The sequence below is a fragment of the Tiliqua scincoides genome, chromosome 13 (assembly GCF_035046505.1).
Source record: "Tiliqua scincoides isolate rTilSci1 chromosome 13, rTilSci1.hap2, whole genome shotgun sequence".
In the NCBI taxonomy this organism is placed as follows: domain Eukaryota; kingdom Metazoa; phylum Chordata; class Lepidosauria; order Squamata; family Scincidae; genus Tiliqua; species Tiliqua scincoides.
Window position 1 is genome coordinate 14957700 of NC_089833.1, and position 15326 is coordinate 14973025.

At 42.2% G+C, this 15326-nt stretch overlaps 1 protein-coding gene across 1 annotated transcript in view; it reads left to right on the forward strand.

The window, feature by feature from the left end:
- Positions 1-15326, forward strand: part of SDK1 (sidekick cell adhesion molecule 1) — a 478937-nt gene that overhangs the window by 277629 nt on the left and 185982 nt on the right. The window contains exons 6-8 of the mRNA XM_066640872.1: positions 58-172; positions 1237-1427; positions 12193-12276. Coding sequence (XP_066496969.1) covers positions 58-172; positions 1237-1427; positions 12193-12276 — 390 coding nt within the window. The remainder of the gene's footprint in view (positions 1-57; positions 173-1236; positions 1428-12192; positions 12277-15326) is intronic.

Genomic DNA, 15326 nt, shown 5'->3' on the forward strand with positions numbered 1-15326 from the left:
AATCCTAACCCTGGAATGCAAAATGTTTCTGAAAGTTGTCCCTTCTCGCTTCCCTAGGGGCTGACAACACCTCCTCTGCTGCTGAAGCACCTGTCATCGTGATTCCCCCGCGCAATACCAGTGTGGTAGCTGGGAGTAATGAAGCCATCTTGGAATGTGTGGCCAATGGCAGGTAATGCAAACAGAACCACAGCAAACCAAGTAAGACGTTTTTGGGAGTATGTCGTGCCTGAAACAGGAGCAAGGGCCTTTGAATTCAAAATGATAGTGCGCAGAATGGAGGGCAAAGTCAGCTTTTCCCCAAGACGTGGTAATCTCAGCCGTATTTGTAGAATGTTATTATCGGTTGGCTGTCCCCTATGAGAGCAGGGACATTCATGATGATAATTAGCCCTGCCACCCTCAAAACCTGAATTATAATTAAGATACCTCTTGTGCAGCGGGGTCCCACAGTAGTGTTTTTTTTAAACTTTTGCTTAATGTTATTGTTATATGTGTTATTTGGGGGGGCAGGAGAGGGAGCACAATTTAAACAAATAATGATGTTGGTCTATCATTAGTAAAGAAAAAAATAAAAAGTAAACTTGTGTGACTTGGAAACTGCTTGTGACAGAGATCTACAATGGTATCAGTTGAAAGGCATTATTAATTATATTACTTCAGATAATCTGCCCTTCTTGCTAGCTAAATTGGGAGGATCTTTTTTTCTTGCCTCTTTAATCCTGTGTGTTTGGGCAAGGGGAGCTGAGCATCAATTGTCTGCAGCTCTTTGGGTACCACAATCATGTTAAGTGGAAGCAATAATACAGAAGGAGAATAGATGCATCCTGGGTGAGAGATAAAGATCTGAAATTTTCAGAGAAGGGCCAATTGACTGCCTCTTCCCTGTGAAAGCAGAGACATTCTTGATAATAGTTAGCACTATCTCCAAAATTGACTTATAATGGAAGTCGCAGTGTCCTATTTATGTTGCTGTAGTTAGCTTAGGCACACCAAATCATTACAACTTTTGCTATAAGAATTAGCAATGCCTGTTGGATGGCACTCAAGGAAGCCACTTGCTTCTGAGGCACAGCTGCTTAAGACCTTGCAGTTGCATCTGAATTTATTTCTAAGAGTCTTTTGCCCAGTGCACCTGCAGTCCTGGGTGAGCTTAGGTGAGTCCTACATTCAGCGTGTTCTTACCGCAGATAACATAATTCACGGTAATAATTGGTGTGACTTTTACCCTCGCAGGCCCGCTGAGAAATTAAGCATCACCTGGAAGAGAAACGGAATCAAAATAAGCAGTGGAGTTAGCAGTCTGGGGAGACGTCTTGCAATTGCCAACCCAACCTCTGCTGACATTGGAATGTACGTCTGTGAGGCTCAGTTGAAAGGCAGCACTGTTGAGCCAGAGAGAGCAAAAGCTTTCCTGTCTATCCTGGGTAATTCTGCTTTTTTGTAACACGAGTCTTGAACCAAAGTACAATAGGAAATAGAAAAGGGTATTTTAATATTTCACCAACCTTACAGTTGAACCACTCCTCAGCAAACAGAACCAAAGAGGTGAAGTAGGGTTATCTTCAAAATTAATTCTGTCACTATTCTTTGTGAATGCAAATTCATCACAAAATTCTTTCCCTAAAGATTAATACTGTCTAGATTAGACCATTGGTGTGAATCTTCAACTGTGATCATGAAGCTGGAAGAAACATGAGGGTAAAGTGCTTATCAAACAAATGTCACATCTTAGTTTCTGTTGTGCTAAGCCCTGCTTCATTCCCAGCTTGTTCTTGGTGGAGTTTTTAGGAAAGTGTGTATTCTTCAAGCTCTAGCAAAAAAAATTGGCATTCTGGGGAGGAACATGTTATGAAACTCTATAGGCACCCCCAAGGTGCTGCTCATGGCAAATCCTTGTGTGTTTGTGTTTTCTTTGTTGTTATCACACTTCCATCCCACCCATTTCCCAGAGCTATCAGGGTGATATCTAAGGTTCTCCCTTTCCTCTTCTAATTCTATGTTCACCACAGCCCTATGAGCAAGGTTAGAATGGAAGTGACCCATCTAAGGTCATCCAATGAGCTTCATGATTTAGTGAAAATTTGAACCTGGATCTACCCCCCCCCCCATGCATTGTTCAGTATATGAAACAGTATAACAGTATCTTAACACCTGAAAGCTGATCCAGTCAGACTTTACTTTTCCCAGGTTTGGACAGAAGCCAAGAGTGCCAGGGTACATGCTGGAAAGAGGCAAATTTATTTTGTGTTGGCTAAGAAGCAGTTTCTCCTTTGCAAAGTTGTGTTCCAGCTTTATTCATTGTGCCTTTTTTATTATTTCAGCATGTACTGTATGAACTTTGGTTTTAGCTTCTTTCGGACTTTTATTTTATTCCTCAAAATTATGATCTCCCAGCTTCTTTTCCTTTAAAGATCAGGAGCCCATTTCCATTATTTATGATTTGGATTTAAGCTCGTCTATATTCCCACAATTTTACTGTGACTAATTTAATTTTGCTGTTGTACTGTCAGATCATGCCTTCCGCAGTATTTCAAGCCAGTGCAGACAGTACTTAAGCAGAGCTCAGATAAAGCAGGGGAAAAAAAAATAAACACTGGGGGAAAAGATCTTAAAAGTTGGCAATGACAGCGTTGATTAGTAGCCTGTGAACTCCTCATTGGCAGTGCCTTGCTTGTTTCTTAGATCGGTTTTACAGGGCTGCTGGTGAATGAAATTATGAAAAGAGCTCAAGGTAGGAGTAAGTGGATGAAAGGAAGTCTAGAAACAAATGGGTTGCCAATTACTCGTATTATGCATTTTACAGAGCAAACTACTCTTGTTGCAAGTGTTTACTGCCAGTGTCAGCCTGACCTGCTACATTTTTTGCTATTTATGAATTTGTGGAACAGCAGGAAGGGTCGCTAGCAGAAAACTAAGATAACAGATTAGTGGATAATTCATGAAAAGGCTGGAGCTCCAAATGGAACAGGGCCATTTCATAATTAGTGAGGGAACAGATTTGAGGGGGAAGGTGTAGACAAGAATAAAAAGTGATAGAAGACGCTCTATAAAAAGATAGTTCTCTCCAAGCTTCCTTGAAGGTGTTTCCTCCATAACCTGCATTATTAAAATCTGTTTTAGTAGCACTTAAGGACTCAATTATGCTTGTCCATTTGTGCACATAAAATATTTGTAGAGTACACAAGTAGATAGCACCACACTGGGATCTGTGCTTCATGACACGAGGTGGGAGGAAGTTTCCGAAGCTTGCCTTGAACAAAATGTTGTATTCAATGAGTACTCTAGGTTGACATAAAAGTTTTTCCGGAATAGGAATTCTTTCCACCAGGCTTCACAAGCCTGAATACTGGAGAGAGTGTGTTGCATATGAACCCTCTTTCCCAGTGAGGAAAACTAGAACAATAGTTGGAAACGGAAATGTAGGTCTTATTTTATTTTTGGCTCTTTGGGTGCAATCCTACCCTGTGCTGGAACAGGCAAGCCAAGAGGCTTGCGCTGTATCCAGTGAAAGATAGGAGCCCAAAGTGGCTCAGCCAGCTGTAAGGGGAAACTTTCCCCCTGATCTCTGGATAATGCACCTTGACCTCTATGGGTGTCCTCGTACTTGTGTCCTAATAAGGGCGTAGGGATTTGACCCAAGGATCTACAGATAATGATCGGAATCTGTGTTGAGGGCTAGTTGGTAGGAATCATCATTTAAAAACAACAGACTAAATGTGGATGAATGTGATGTTATACGGAAAAGGCAATCTGGATTTTGGAAAGGAAATAATATTTTGGAAAATGTGTTAGAAATGCACAGGAGTTAAACAGTGAGTGGCATGACCTAGCCTCAATAATTTTGGGAGGCTAGGGGGAGGCTAGATGAACACTTGTTAATATAATACTATGTTATGATGAGCAGGCCTGGTTGTTAACATCTGGAGAGCAAAACCAGAGACAATGCATCACTTAACACCGTGGCAAAATGAGCTTTAAATGGCCCCAAACTAACATTTGCTGAGCCAGCCATTGGGCAGAGAGTATGGGCAATGCCAGGGCAATTTCATAATGACAGGCAGATGCCAATGTTTGCAAACACAGAGATAGTCAGTATACAGTTTTGTCATGCCAACTCAGAGCCTCCTCCTCTCAGCGAGGGTGCCGTGCTTGTGGAGTGAATGTCTTTGGCTTTAGTGGTGTTAAATTTTATCTGTGAGTTCAGCAGAAACCAAAGAACCCACACGTGCACATGAATACATTTCAATGCACTAGAGTCATGTTAGTCAGAAGCGCCCATAAAATGTTCCGAATGTGAATATTTAGTGAGTTGTGCCAGTGATGCATCAAGAAATAAAATGATCCCTATCAGTTAGTAACCTACTGCTGCATTGCAATTTCTAACAAGTAGGGCTAAGCTCCCCTTGATGTCTTCATATCATTCCAGCAAAGATAAACGGAGGTGGTTCCAAACTCTGGTTTTATTAGCTGCAGTTGTTATAAATTTTTTAAAGGGTAGTGTGTTCCAGAGCTGACAGAGAGCGGTTTGGGGAAGATTTGCTGCAGATTAGATAAGAACATATTTGTTCTTCTACTAGCCCATCTCAAGATTAAGTATTGTCATCACACTCATTTGAAAACAGGACTAATTTTTTTTAAAACAATGTTTTCCTCGTGTATCTGGAGGCCTTTTTTTTTTTTTTTTTAATATAACAGCTCTAAATAGTTATTTTTATACGGCTGTTTCAGTGGGAGTTTATGAAATCGTGTCACTGCATAAAATGAACAATTGTGCTTTAAAGCGGAGGCTATGACTGAAAATAAAACTCGGACAAAGGGGAAAAGAAAAGGTATCCAGATACAAAGATGTCCGGATGGCCTGGTGGGACCAAGTAGCAAATTGTGTGAAGCTTTAACGCTCCATTGCCAATGACCACTTGGCAATGACAGTGACAGGATGAAGCAAAGGCAAATGGCGCAGTGGAGAATTCCTCTTTCCTATCTTTAAAAAAAAAAAAAAGAAGAAGTATGTTGCCAACCTTCAGTCTCGAAAAACTCTGCTATCGCGCTCTGAATGGTGGTTCTGGAACAGCATCTAGCGTGGCTGAAAAGCTGAAAAGCTTTAAAAGCTGAAAAAAAAGTATCATTCTTATTATGGGACTGCCTGAACTTTTTTCGAATGTGCTTTAGTTTATCAAACGTTTTCCTTTATAACAGAGCAACTTACGTTTGGAATCTTTGTCCAAAAGAGCTAAAAACACATCATTTGTCCAAACACATCTTTGTCCAAAAAAGCTAAAAAGAGCTAAAGAGAGCTAAAAACACATCATACATCAAATACATTTAGCCCAAAGGGGCTAAAATACTTCACCTACAGAAGGGAGGAAAGTGAAAAGGAATAGGTCAAGACTAGAAAGGGGAGGGTGAACAAAAGAAATGGTTGCACACTACCTAGTGTGCAATCAAGGGAGGTGGTATGTGCTTTTCGACCTTTGCTGTAAGTTGGTAGCCTCCTCGTTCTGATGACTGATCCAGCCTGTCTTTGCATGCAGAAGAGTTTTGATGCCTGTGTAGAGCCACCCATGTTGTACAAGAGCTTCTAGATTATCTTTAGATCTGGAGGCCTCCAGATGCAAGTCATTGATGAGCCTACGAGAGGTGATAATATTTTCTTTAAACACTTGTATGATTCCCCCCCCCCTTTCAAGGATCTTAGGGCTTTAGGCCATTTTATCATCCCAACAATCTCAGGAGGTGGTTTAGGCTGAGTGATAGCAAACAAACACTCAGTTTGTCTCATGGATAAAGGGGGATATTGAGTCAGGTCTCCCTGATCATCATAACTCAAATGTGTGTCCATTGTTTCGCACTGGTTCAGCCGTAGGTAGCTACAGCCTCTGAATAATCTAAGTTTGGAAACTGATGATAACTACCTTGGGCTAAATTATAGGGAAAAAGTTATATGTGCCCAAATCATAGTTATCTTAATTGTTACTCCACTGGTAATGGAACAGATTCTGCTTGTTATCCAATTCCTTTCGGTTTATCTTTGAGATACTAGGATAACTCTGAAAGTAAGTGTGTATACACACACACACACACAGAGAGAGAGAGAGAGAGTGTCGCCAGTCCATAAACACTTCATCAGCACATGGGTCTGCTTGCATGTATCTTTGGGTGAAAAGGTCTTTTATGTAGTAACCTCATTGACCTATCCTGAAACTTCTCACTTAGAAAAAAATAATTCTTAATAAGGCTGACCCTATCTCCCGACCTCACTTTACCATCATGGTTAGCAGACTGTGAAGTTGATGGTCATTTTGGCAAGTTGGAGGCAGGGGCAGACTTTTTTTTACCCCATTTGCCCACAATCTGCTGAGGCTTGGCACTGTTTTTCTTCACTACTTTCCAAGCCAGAAGATGCCAGAGTGAAAGCAAGAAGCTTTGCTTCTGCCCTCACCCAATTTTCTTAAAGCCCAGTCAGCTTCTTACCCATGTTCTGGGTCTTTTGGCTAAGAAGCAGTGGACAGCGCTTCTACCCAGTAGCAGTGGGGAATGTGATCACCACCACTGCCAGGAATCACATGAGCAGATGGTGGCAGCAAAAAAAGGTGGGGGGGGGGGAGAGAGAGAGCTTCAAGAAACTAATTGCACCCTCACTCCAGTTGTAAGCAAATGGCTATTGGGATACTGGATCGGGGCCAGCAGTGCCAGTCCACCACAGCTAGATTAACCATGGTAGGGAGAGTCAGTGGGATATTCCCTGTGTGTTGAGCTGTTTTCCTAAGTTGCAAGAATGTGCATTTCTGAGCGTTTGATGACAGTTCCAGAATGGGGAATATGGCTTGGGGAATATGGAACTATGAGAAGCAAACTGGTGCTATTAGAGAGATTTCTAACTGGAGGCCGGCATGCTGAATGCAACCCTGGAAGCAAAAGAGTGTTTGGCCTGTAGTGACCCTGCCAAATTCTAATCCAATAAATATTTTCTGTCCCTAACCTCAGTGACTGGTAATTAAATGTCAATCGTTTTGGCCTGGTCCCATAAACCTACTGCTGACGTTCCGCAAAAGCGGAAGCAGAGCACGATCGTCCCACTCTCCCTTTCCCTGACCTGGAGAGCCCTGTAGGTGCTCGCAGAGGGCTCCTTGCACACAGGGACGGCTGCTGCAGGGACTGGTGAGTGCATCCCAGCCCCTGCAGCCCCGTCAGAAGGGAAAGCGGAGCGATTGTGCTCTGCTTCCGGTTTTGCAGAGCGGGGCCCGATCACTCTGCTTTCGCTTTTCCTGACCTGGGGAGCCCTGCCAAAGGTTGCACAGGGCTCCCTGCATCCCTGGGAGGCTGCAGGAGGCTTGGGCAAGTGCACCCAAGCCCCTGCAGCCCCCCTGAGCTGCCTTCCCCCTATCTCCTGGCTGCCCCCACCTCTTAAGGGGGCAGAGGCCAGGACCCACAGGCTGGGGTGTTGCGACGCCCCGGTTTGAGTATCACTGGCCTATTGGAACAGTATTTGGTCCGGTTATAGCATCATCTGGGATCATTTCAGTGTGAAATAGATGCCTCTATGGGATGGTAATGGGCTGTGTCTGCACCTTACTCTATCTTAGGTCACCTATTTGGACTTGGGCCTTGGTGATTAATAGACAATCCCCACCAACGAACATTTGTTCTTCAGTTAGTATGGCAAATGGCATAATGATCCCAGTCCCTGTAGGTATACGGACATTTTCAGAGAGATACGGTTTGCTTCAGCTGGTGACTGGCAGAACGGCCTTGCTTTGCTTAGGGAAGGAGGCTGAGCCCTGCTTTTGTATCTGTCCCCCTGCAGTTCTAGAATAGTCTCATGGATTTCTAGTGGCAATACAGCTTGGGCTGCAATCCTAACCACACTTTCCTGAGAGTAAGCCCTATTGAACAAAATAGGACTTCTGAGTAGACCTGGTTAGTATTGTGCCCTTAAGCAGCAGTTCACTTCTGCTGGCACAGTGGCACTTAACCCAGCTTAGTTCTTCTATATTCCATGTGTCTCCACTGCAGTTACCATAGATACTCACCTATATAGTACATGAAATTTTTGCCAAGTGATCAAGCTCCAATTATCACTTCGCCTTATCTCCGGGTCAATCAGAGGGCAAAGACTTTCAACTCTGAAAAGTTTCCTTTCTCAAGCGGCAGACAGGCACAGCTCCTTAGAAGCAATTGGTTAAACTTTTATTCTCCTTCCTTCTGCTGCAGTCTGGTTCTGCTTTGCAAACGTTTGCAAAGCAGGTCTGTTTTTTGAAACACCAGGATGGGAATCCTCCTTTCCATCTGAAGTAGACTACAGTTCAATGCACCCTTACTTAAGAATAACACCCATGAAAAGCAGTGGGTCTACTTCTGAGTAAAAAGGGTTGCAAATGTATGCAGCTGCATCTCTCTGCTGTAAATTGAATTGTACACTCCCAGTTATGTGTTATGGGTTGTCTGTTGTACGTAGAGCTTCTGGCTTAACACAACAGACACCTTAAAGGTGGATTTCGTGGTTCTCCTGCAGTGGTTCCCAACCTTTTTCACTTGCATATCCCTTGGCAGCCCATTTTCATAAATTTTACCCTTCATATTAGCAAAATGTTTGTAGCTAATAATACAAGCCCTCATCTCCTCTCTATGAAAGCCCAGACTTCATGTATTTATCACAGTGTTTTCTCTTTTTCCTCTGTTTGAAGAACAGAAGACTCTGCCTTTGCGCTGTTTTGCACCAGAAGTGTGCTGAGAAATTCTGGGTGATTGCTCACTTTCCATATTATGTTTCAGCTTTTTTACTGTGCTGGTTTTCAATCACTGGTTCATATATGAATTGATGACCAAAAACTAGCTATTGGTGGGGCTTTCACAGCCAACTAGCTAGCTCCCTTCCTGCCTTGCTGGTCCTTGCAAGGCATTCCTGCCTTGCAAGGCATTCTGGAGCACGGCCTGCCTTTTTCTGCCATTATTCCATTCTTTTTCAAGTACCCCTAAAGGTCCTGTTGAGTGTCCCTGGGAGTACATGAATACCAGGTTGGGAACCACTGTTTAACTGGTATGTAGTTTACAGTGCACTTACTCTGATAGTGCTTACAAAAAGGTGGTGAAGACCAGAATTTAAAAAAGAATAAAAATGTATCTTATGATCTTTTACTATGTTTTTAATAAATTAGAGACTACAGTTCTTAGGTAACAATTAGTGGCGGGTTATTTTTCAGGATCTGGCCTTGAGTAAAATCAGACAAAACTATAGTAAGACACCCCCCTAAGTTTAACCCCTGACTTATCCGAGGGCCATAGAAAATTCCATGATTGATGGCTCAAAACCTGCTCTCGACTTATCTGGGGGTCGACTTATAGACGCGTGTCTGGCGTGGTTCTTTACCTTCCCCTGCTGCTTCATGAACTTTTGACACAAATGTCTCTCTCTTCTCATTCATCCTTTCAGCTGTTCAGAAACACTGGAGCCAAGTTGATTGGTGTCCACTCCTTCCTGGTTTGTAGTCATAATCCTATACCAACAGTTAAGTTAGCAATTTTTGATCTTTTACATCTCCTGGCACACTGACAAGACGCCACAATTGTCAAAGTGCACATTGTCAAGGGTGAGCATTTATGGAGAGACTCAGCACTCAGGAAAGTAAGTTTATCCAAGAGCCAGCTTCTTCGTAGGTGAACTCGGTTTCCCTCAATAAGAAGCACGTTTATCATCAGAAGCAGCGCTGGTAAACATTCCTCTTCACTGTGCCGCACTTCATAGCCCCGGCCTTGTGTGGTCTCTACAAGTGCGGCTAGAGTCTTTTCATTTCAAGTGCCAGAAGCACTTTCTTCATGCATGCTGTTCCACAACCCGTGCTAAAGCTGTGAGTTGCATTTCTCCTGCTCCTCATCTTCTTCTGGTTTGTGCTCAGCACTGAGTCCTAGAGCCACAAAACTTCCATGCATTGTGCCCTGAGTCCTCTGTTCTTTTCAAGCATGTCAGCTGTCAGCCTCAGTGTAATCAGTGGAACAACTGCAGGCCACCTCTGTGTTTTGTGTTGGTGTGGATATGGCCTTGAGGTGCCGGTTGTCGTTGGCTAAGCAAGGATGATGAAATCCTGTTGTCTACTATGTTTTTCCAACCCGATCTTGCTTTTTAGCTTGTTTTTTGACATATATTTGTATTAATAGCCATCATCTACTTAGGCACTCAGGATCAATAATTCGTGTACATTTATATTATTAAAAAGCTATAAATCATGCGGACAGCTAGGTTTATTGGTTTCTCTCAGTAGGTCAATTTTCTGGGGAATTCAACTTCCTAGTGCAAAGAAGTTTAAACAAAGATACTGAGTCTGCTTGTATTAATATTAGCATGGTGTTCCGTGTGCCATCATGATTATAGGGGCAATTATAAAGATGCTCTGAAGTTGTCTGTCTACATGTGCCCATCAGGCCCTTGTTCCTTTCTTTTCCAGTCCAAACTCTTTGGATAAAGATGGCAGCAGCAGAACGAGTCACTCTTTTCTTCAAGATCATTTTTATGATTGCACGTCTATGGCTGCGAAAGATTTTCCCCCTGATGTTTTCTGCATCAAGACAGATGAAGCAAGGATGCAGGGCATCCCAGCTGGCTTGAGGCTGACAACCAGCAACAGGGTCTGCCTTCCTAATGAACCCATATACCATCTCGTTGCTGCAAGCTATAGCCAGTGCAATTTGTGCTGGCCTTCCCAACTTGTAAAGGCCATAAAGTTGGGTAAGCGCAGCTCTGTCATTCAAGGCTCAGCGGAAAAGCAATGGCAGGGGAATTTATGTTGAGTTTTACTACTAGTGAAAGGAAAGGGCCTGTCCTCTTATGCTACACCATCTTGTACTATCTATGGATGTTGAGTGCTGCTCCTTAGAACGGTTTCTATAAAATGTGCCATCTATGAAGTCTTCAGAGTAAATGCAAGCATTGAGAACCTCACTTCTCTAATGCTTAGTTTTGTTTTTGTTTTTTTAAAGCTGCTCTTTAAAGAAAGTATGGCATTTAATATATGACCAGAGTTGGAATCCCAAAGCCTGAACGATGACCCAATCTTTTTGTCATAGGCAAGAATTATTAGCATTAGTTCTGCTTGTTTGGACAGTGGGCCTAGATGTAGCCAAAACAGATCTAAACGCTACAAAGGTACAAAATATACCGAAGGGGTGGATTTCTATAATTGTATGAGTATCAGTGATGAAACTCTACAATTCCTGAAGTCTGCTTTGTATTTAATTCGAGCTTCAATTTCTGGTTGTGGCACTGAAGTGTTGGCCATTATTCTGAATTCCGTTAGTGGAAACTTTTGCTGTGTTGGTCCCAAGGGATACCAGAAACAAAGTAGATGCAATTATCTCCAACATAGGGTGTTGACGGACTGGACTGCCTTTTCATGTTTCAGGATTCAGAGGTTGAATGAGTTCTGTGGAATGCCAAGCTAAGTCCAGTAATTTATATTGTATTACTTACTTTGAATCTCCTGTGTTCAAGAAAAGCGTTATGAGATCTATTTGTGGTTTCAAAAACAAACCGTTATTAAGTTCTTATTAAAAACGACTGTGTTCTATCCCCTGATGTAGATTTATTCTCATGCTGTGCTGCAATATGTCCCAAGCTCCATGGGATGGTGCGTAGATACTGAGGCAAACCCTGCTATAAAATGCGCCGCTGTAAATAAGCGAACCTTTATGAACCTCCCAGGATAGCCTTTCTAAGCTGAAGATTAACATATTCTGTGATTCACGCCTGTAAAATAAAAAGCGGCCTCTGCTCTGATGTTAATTTGCTTTGTAAAACCATAAATATAAATTGGTAGTTGTGCAGTGCTCTTTGAAATTCATATTCATCATCACATGTAATTGTTGAGGTTGTTTTATGAGGCTATCACTTAAAAGACGCCATAAACCAAAACAGAAGTCAAGTGAGACTATTTGAAACAGACAGTATTAAATACATTTGTCCCAATCTGGAGTATGTTTGGGTGCAGGAGCCATGATGCTGGAGCATATTCTGCTTGCCAGCAAAAGCTTCTCTGGTCTTTTCATTGAAAGGTCTTGACTTACTTGGTATTTGATAATGGGTGTCCCTGTGCACATCCAGACCCTGTGTGTGTGAACTTGAGAATACCAGAAACCCTGAATCCAGGCCTGCTGTGAACTAAGATAGTATCTCACACTAATTTGCTTTCTCTTCTTAAGAGCCACCCTATTTTGTTGTGGAACCAGAAAGCCGAATTTTGGCTGAAGCAGAGAAGACTGTGCAACTCTTGTGCCAGGCAATGGGTAAGTGTAAAGCAGTCTCACCTCTTTATTTTTTTATGAATAAAGAAAGTTATGCTCCACTTTTCTGCCCTAATAATAGGGAGCTAAGCTAACAAGACCCAGAGCTGGAGTAGCACACAGGACTCAATCCTATCCAGCTTTCCAGCACTGATGCAGGTGTGTCAATGGGGAGTGTGCTGCATCCTGCTGTGAAAGGACAGTCGTGGATGCCTCCTCAATGTAAGGAAACTCCTTTACCTCAGGCTGACATCGTGGCTGCATTGGTGCTGCAAAGTTGGATAGGTTTGGGCCCTTAGCCCCCTGACAGAATGAAAACCTGCTATTAAAAAAAATTGGCCTGACCTCATGAGGCAAGGCATTCCATAGACTGGGCATCGCTTGGAAATGGCATGTGACTACCAAGTAGCTTAAATGTGCATTTTGTATGATGGGAAGTAGCTGCGTATGAGAAACATGATTTGAAAAGATGAGTCAGGTTTACCTGCTGGGTAAACAGCCCCTTCCTCATTTTGTTTTCATTTTTTGCCTGAAAGGAAGTGCACAACCAGGGTGGTGGCTGAAAAGAATTAGTGTCTTGAGCTGAGTGAATTAATGGAGTAGCTCTGGGACCCATAACTTGAGATGCAGGGAAACAATCAATAATTGCAATAGTTAAAGCTCCGCGTTTCTTAAAATTATGGAGCTTTTACAGTGGAAATGAAGAAAATGTCAATGGCAGAAACACTGAAGTGTAGTTACACTTCTGCAGCAGCTCTTGTTCATTAATTGCAGGATGTCTGCATACCTATAAAACCCCCAAAATATTTATAAGTCCACTTAAAATGAAATGCCTTTTCCAGGGATAATTCTAAAGTAGCAGGTGCCAACCTGTGTATCCCTCTAGCACGCTAATTAGAAAAAAGAAAAAAGAAAAACAAGAATTGTAATCCAATTAGTAGAGCATGAAACGTCAAGTTACTAAATCTGCAGAGAATTGACTCTGCCACCAAATGGGCACCTGACCTTAAGATGCTTTAAAGTGTATACCTAACAACTTAATGACTTTGTTCAGACAACACAATAAACTATGGTTGGATTGTGAAGAAATGAGTAAGGAGGTGAATGGAAAACTTCCTGGTTTGCTAAACCACACTTTGCATCGTACCTGGAACAGGAAACTGTTGTTTAAGTGCTGCCAACAAACCAGGATCAAACTCAATATCCTAGTCTGTAAGCAGTGCTTAAATCAGTTTCTCAGTTCACATGTCATGGCTAATATTAGATGTCAGGTTGCTAGTCCATATTTAAAAATAAGAGTGTACCATAACATCCTCAAATGAAGAGCACCATCAGAGCTGTTTTAAGATCATTCTGTGCGTGATATGGAGGAGCAAGTGTTTAATCCTCTGCAGTTTCAAGGGGCTCTTTTTGAAGCTTCCTTGACTGATTCCACCCAAAATGTTTTCACAGTGTGTTGACTCTCTGTTTCTTTTTCTGCTGACCCCTCTCATCCTACATGAGAGTATGAGGTGATAATGGGGGCTTTCATTCTGTATTTTTGCTAAATGTACTGGAAATTTCTCGAACTCAGGTCAGATCATTGTCCAGGTACCTAAATTTAAAATTTAAAAAATGCACACATATCCTGACATGGATAAGAAGACATAATAGAGGTATACTTTTTTTGGGGGGGGAGGGGCGGGCAGTAGAGCTCACCACTTGGTGAATAAACTACATAATATGTTATGTCTGTTGTGTCAACATCTGCAGACCTTTTACAATAGCAGCGTATTCCTAAGCATTTTGAGAGAGAAGCTGCCCAGTTCAGTCTTTTAATGTTGTGAATTCTAATCCCCTCAGTGCTGTGAGCTAGTTTAAGTTGCAGGCACTGTGATGAGTTATACCTCTATGATTGTAGCTGTCTCCATAGACAAGGAGCCAAGATGTAAGTATCTTATAGGCAGCATCTTTGCACTGTCAAGTTTATCTGGCTAAGTATATCTACCCCAATGGTCGACTCTCCAGGATCTCAAGAGAGGTCTCCCTAGTGTGACTTCCTAAGAACCTTAGTCTCCAGTGAGTTACAGTAGCACCCAGCCAAGAAACTCCCCTGGGAAGGAGAGGACTTACTCTTCCAGTACCATGACGTAAGTTAGCAGGAAGACAGAATTTGAGTCGGGCAGAAGTGATCCTGGTTGGTGGTGAGGAAGATGGAGGGAACACAAGGCTCCAGTCCAGTGTACCCAACCCATAAATTTGTTATTGGGACCTCACAGTCTGACAACTGTTCCAAATCCTACCTGGCTTAGCCCTCTGTTTACAGATTTCTTAGTGCTAAATTTAGTACGATGTACTAAATGTACGTACTTGTAGATGTACGTTTTAAGTTTGTTGTTTTGAAAACACCTTGTGAATCCCAGTGCTTCTGAGTGGACATAAAGCAAAATGAAGGAGTGCCTATTCGGGTCTTCAGCATGGGACGTGGATCCTGTTCCAGGACCTGTCCGTAAACGGGCAGGCAGCCTCATTTATTCACTACCCCTGGGGGCATTCTTTGGCACAAATCCCATTTATCCAGGCTTTGGCTAGTGTGAGTTGAGAGACACAGATTAAATTTACTCGATACAACAAGATTATCTCTAAATGAAATTATAACTAGTAAAGACCAACTTGTTCCTTTGCTATTAATGCAGTTTCCTTGATAGAAAGGCTCCATTTTGTATTCCTCAACTGCAACTGAGTTTGCAAGTATTTAAAATACCATGCATTTTCCTTTAGAATTGGTTTTACCATTTTTTCCCTTGGATTATATACTGTCAGTGATTGATGTGGTGTGGAGGCTCAAAGGGATTATTATTAATTGGATTGAAACTCTATTTTTGGTTGGACAAATAGTTTTGGAATATTTTAATAACTCTCCAGGAAAATGCTGAGGGGGAGGGGGAGTTGTAAGCAAATAAAACTCACAGAAAAATAGTATGATCTAGAAAGAACTTTCCGTGTATTTTTGGTCTGAAATTTTTTTTATTTGTTTCACAAAAATCACATTGCATGGAAATGTGTTAATGACA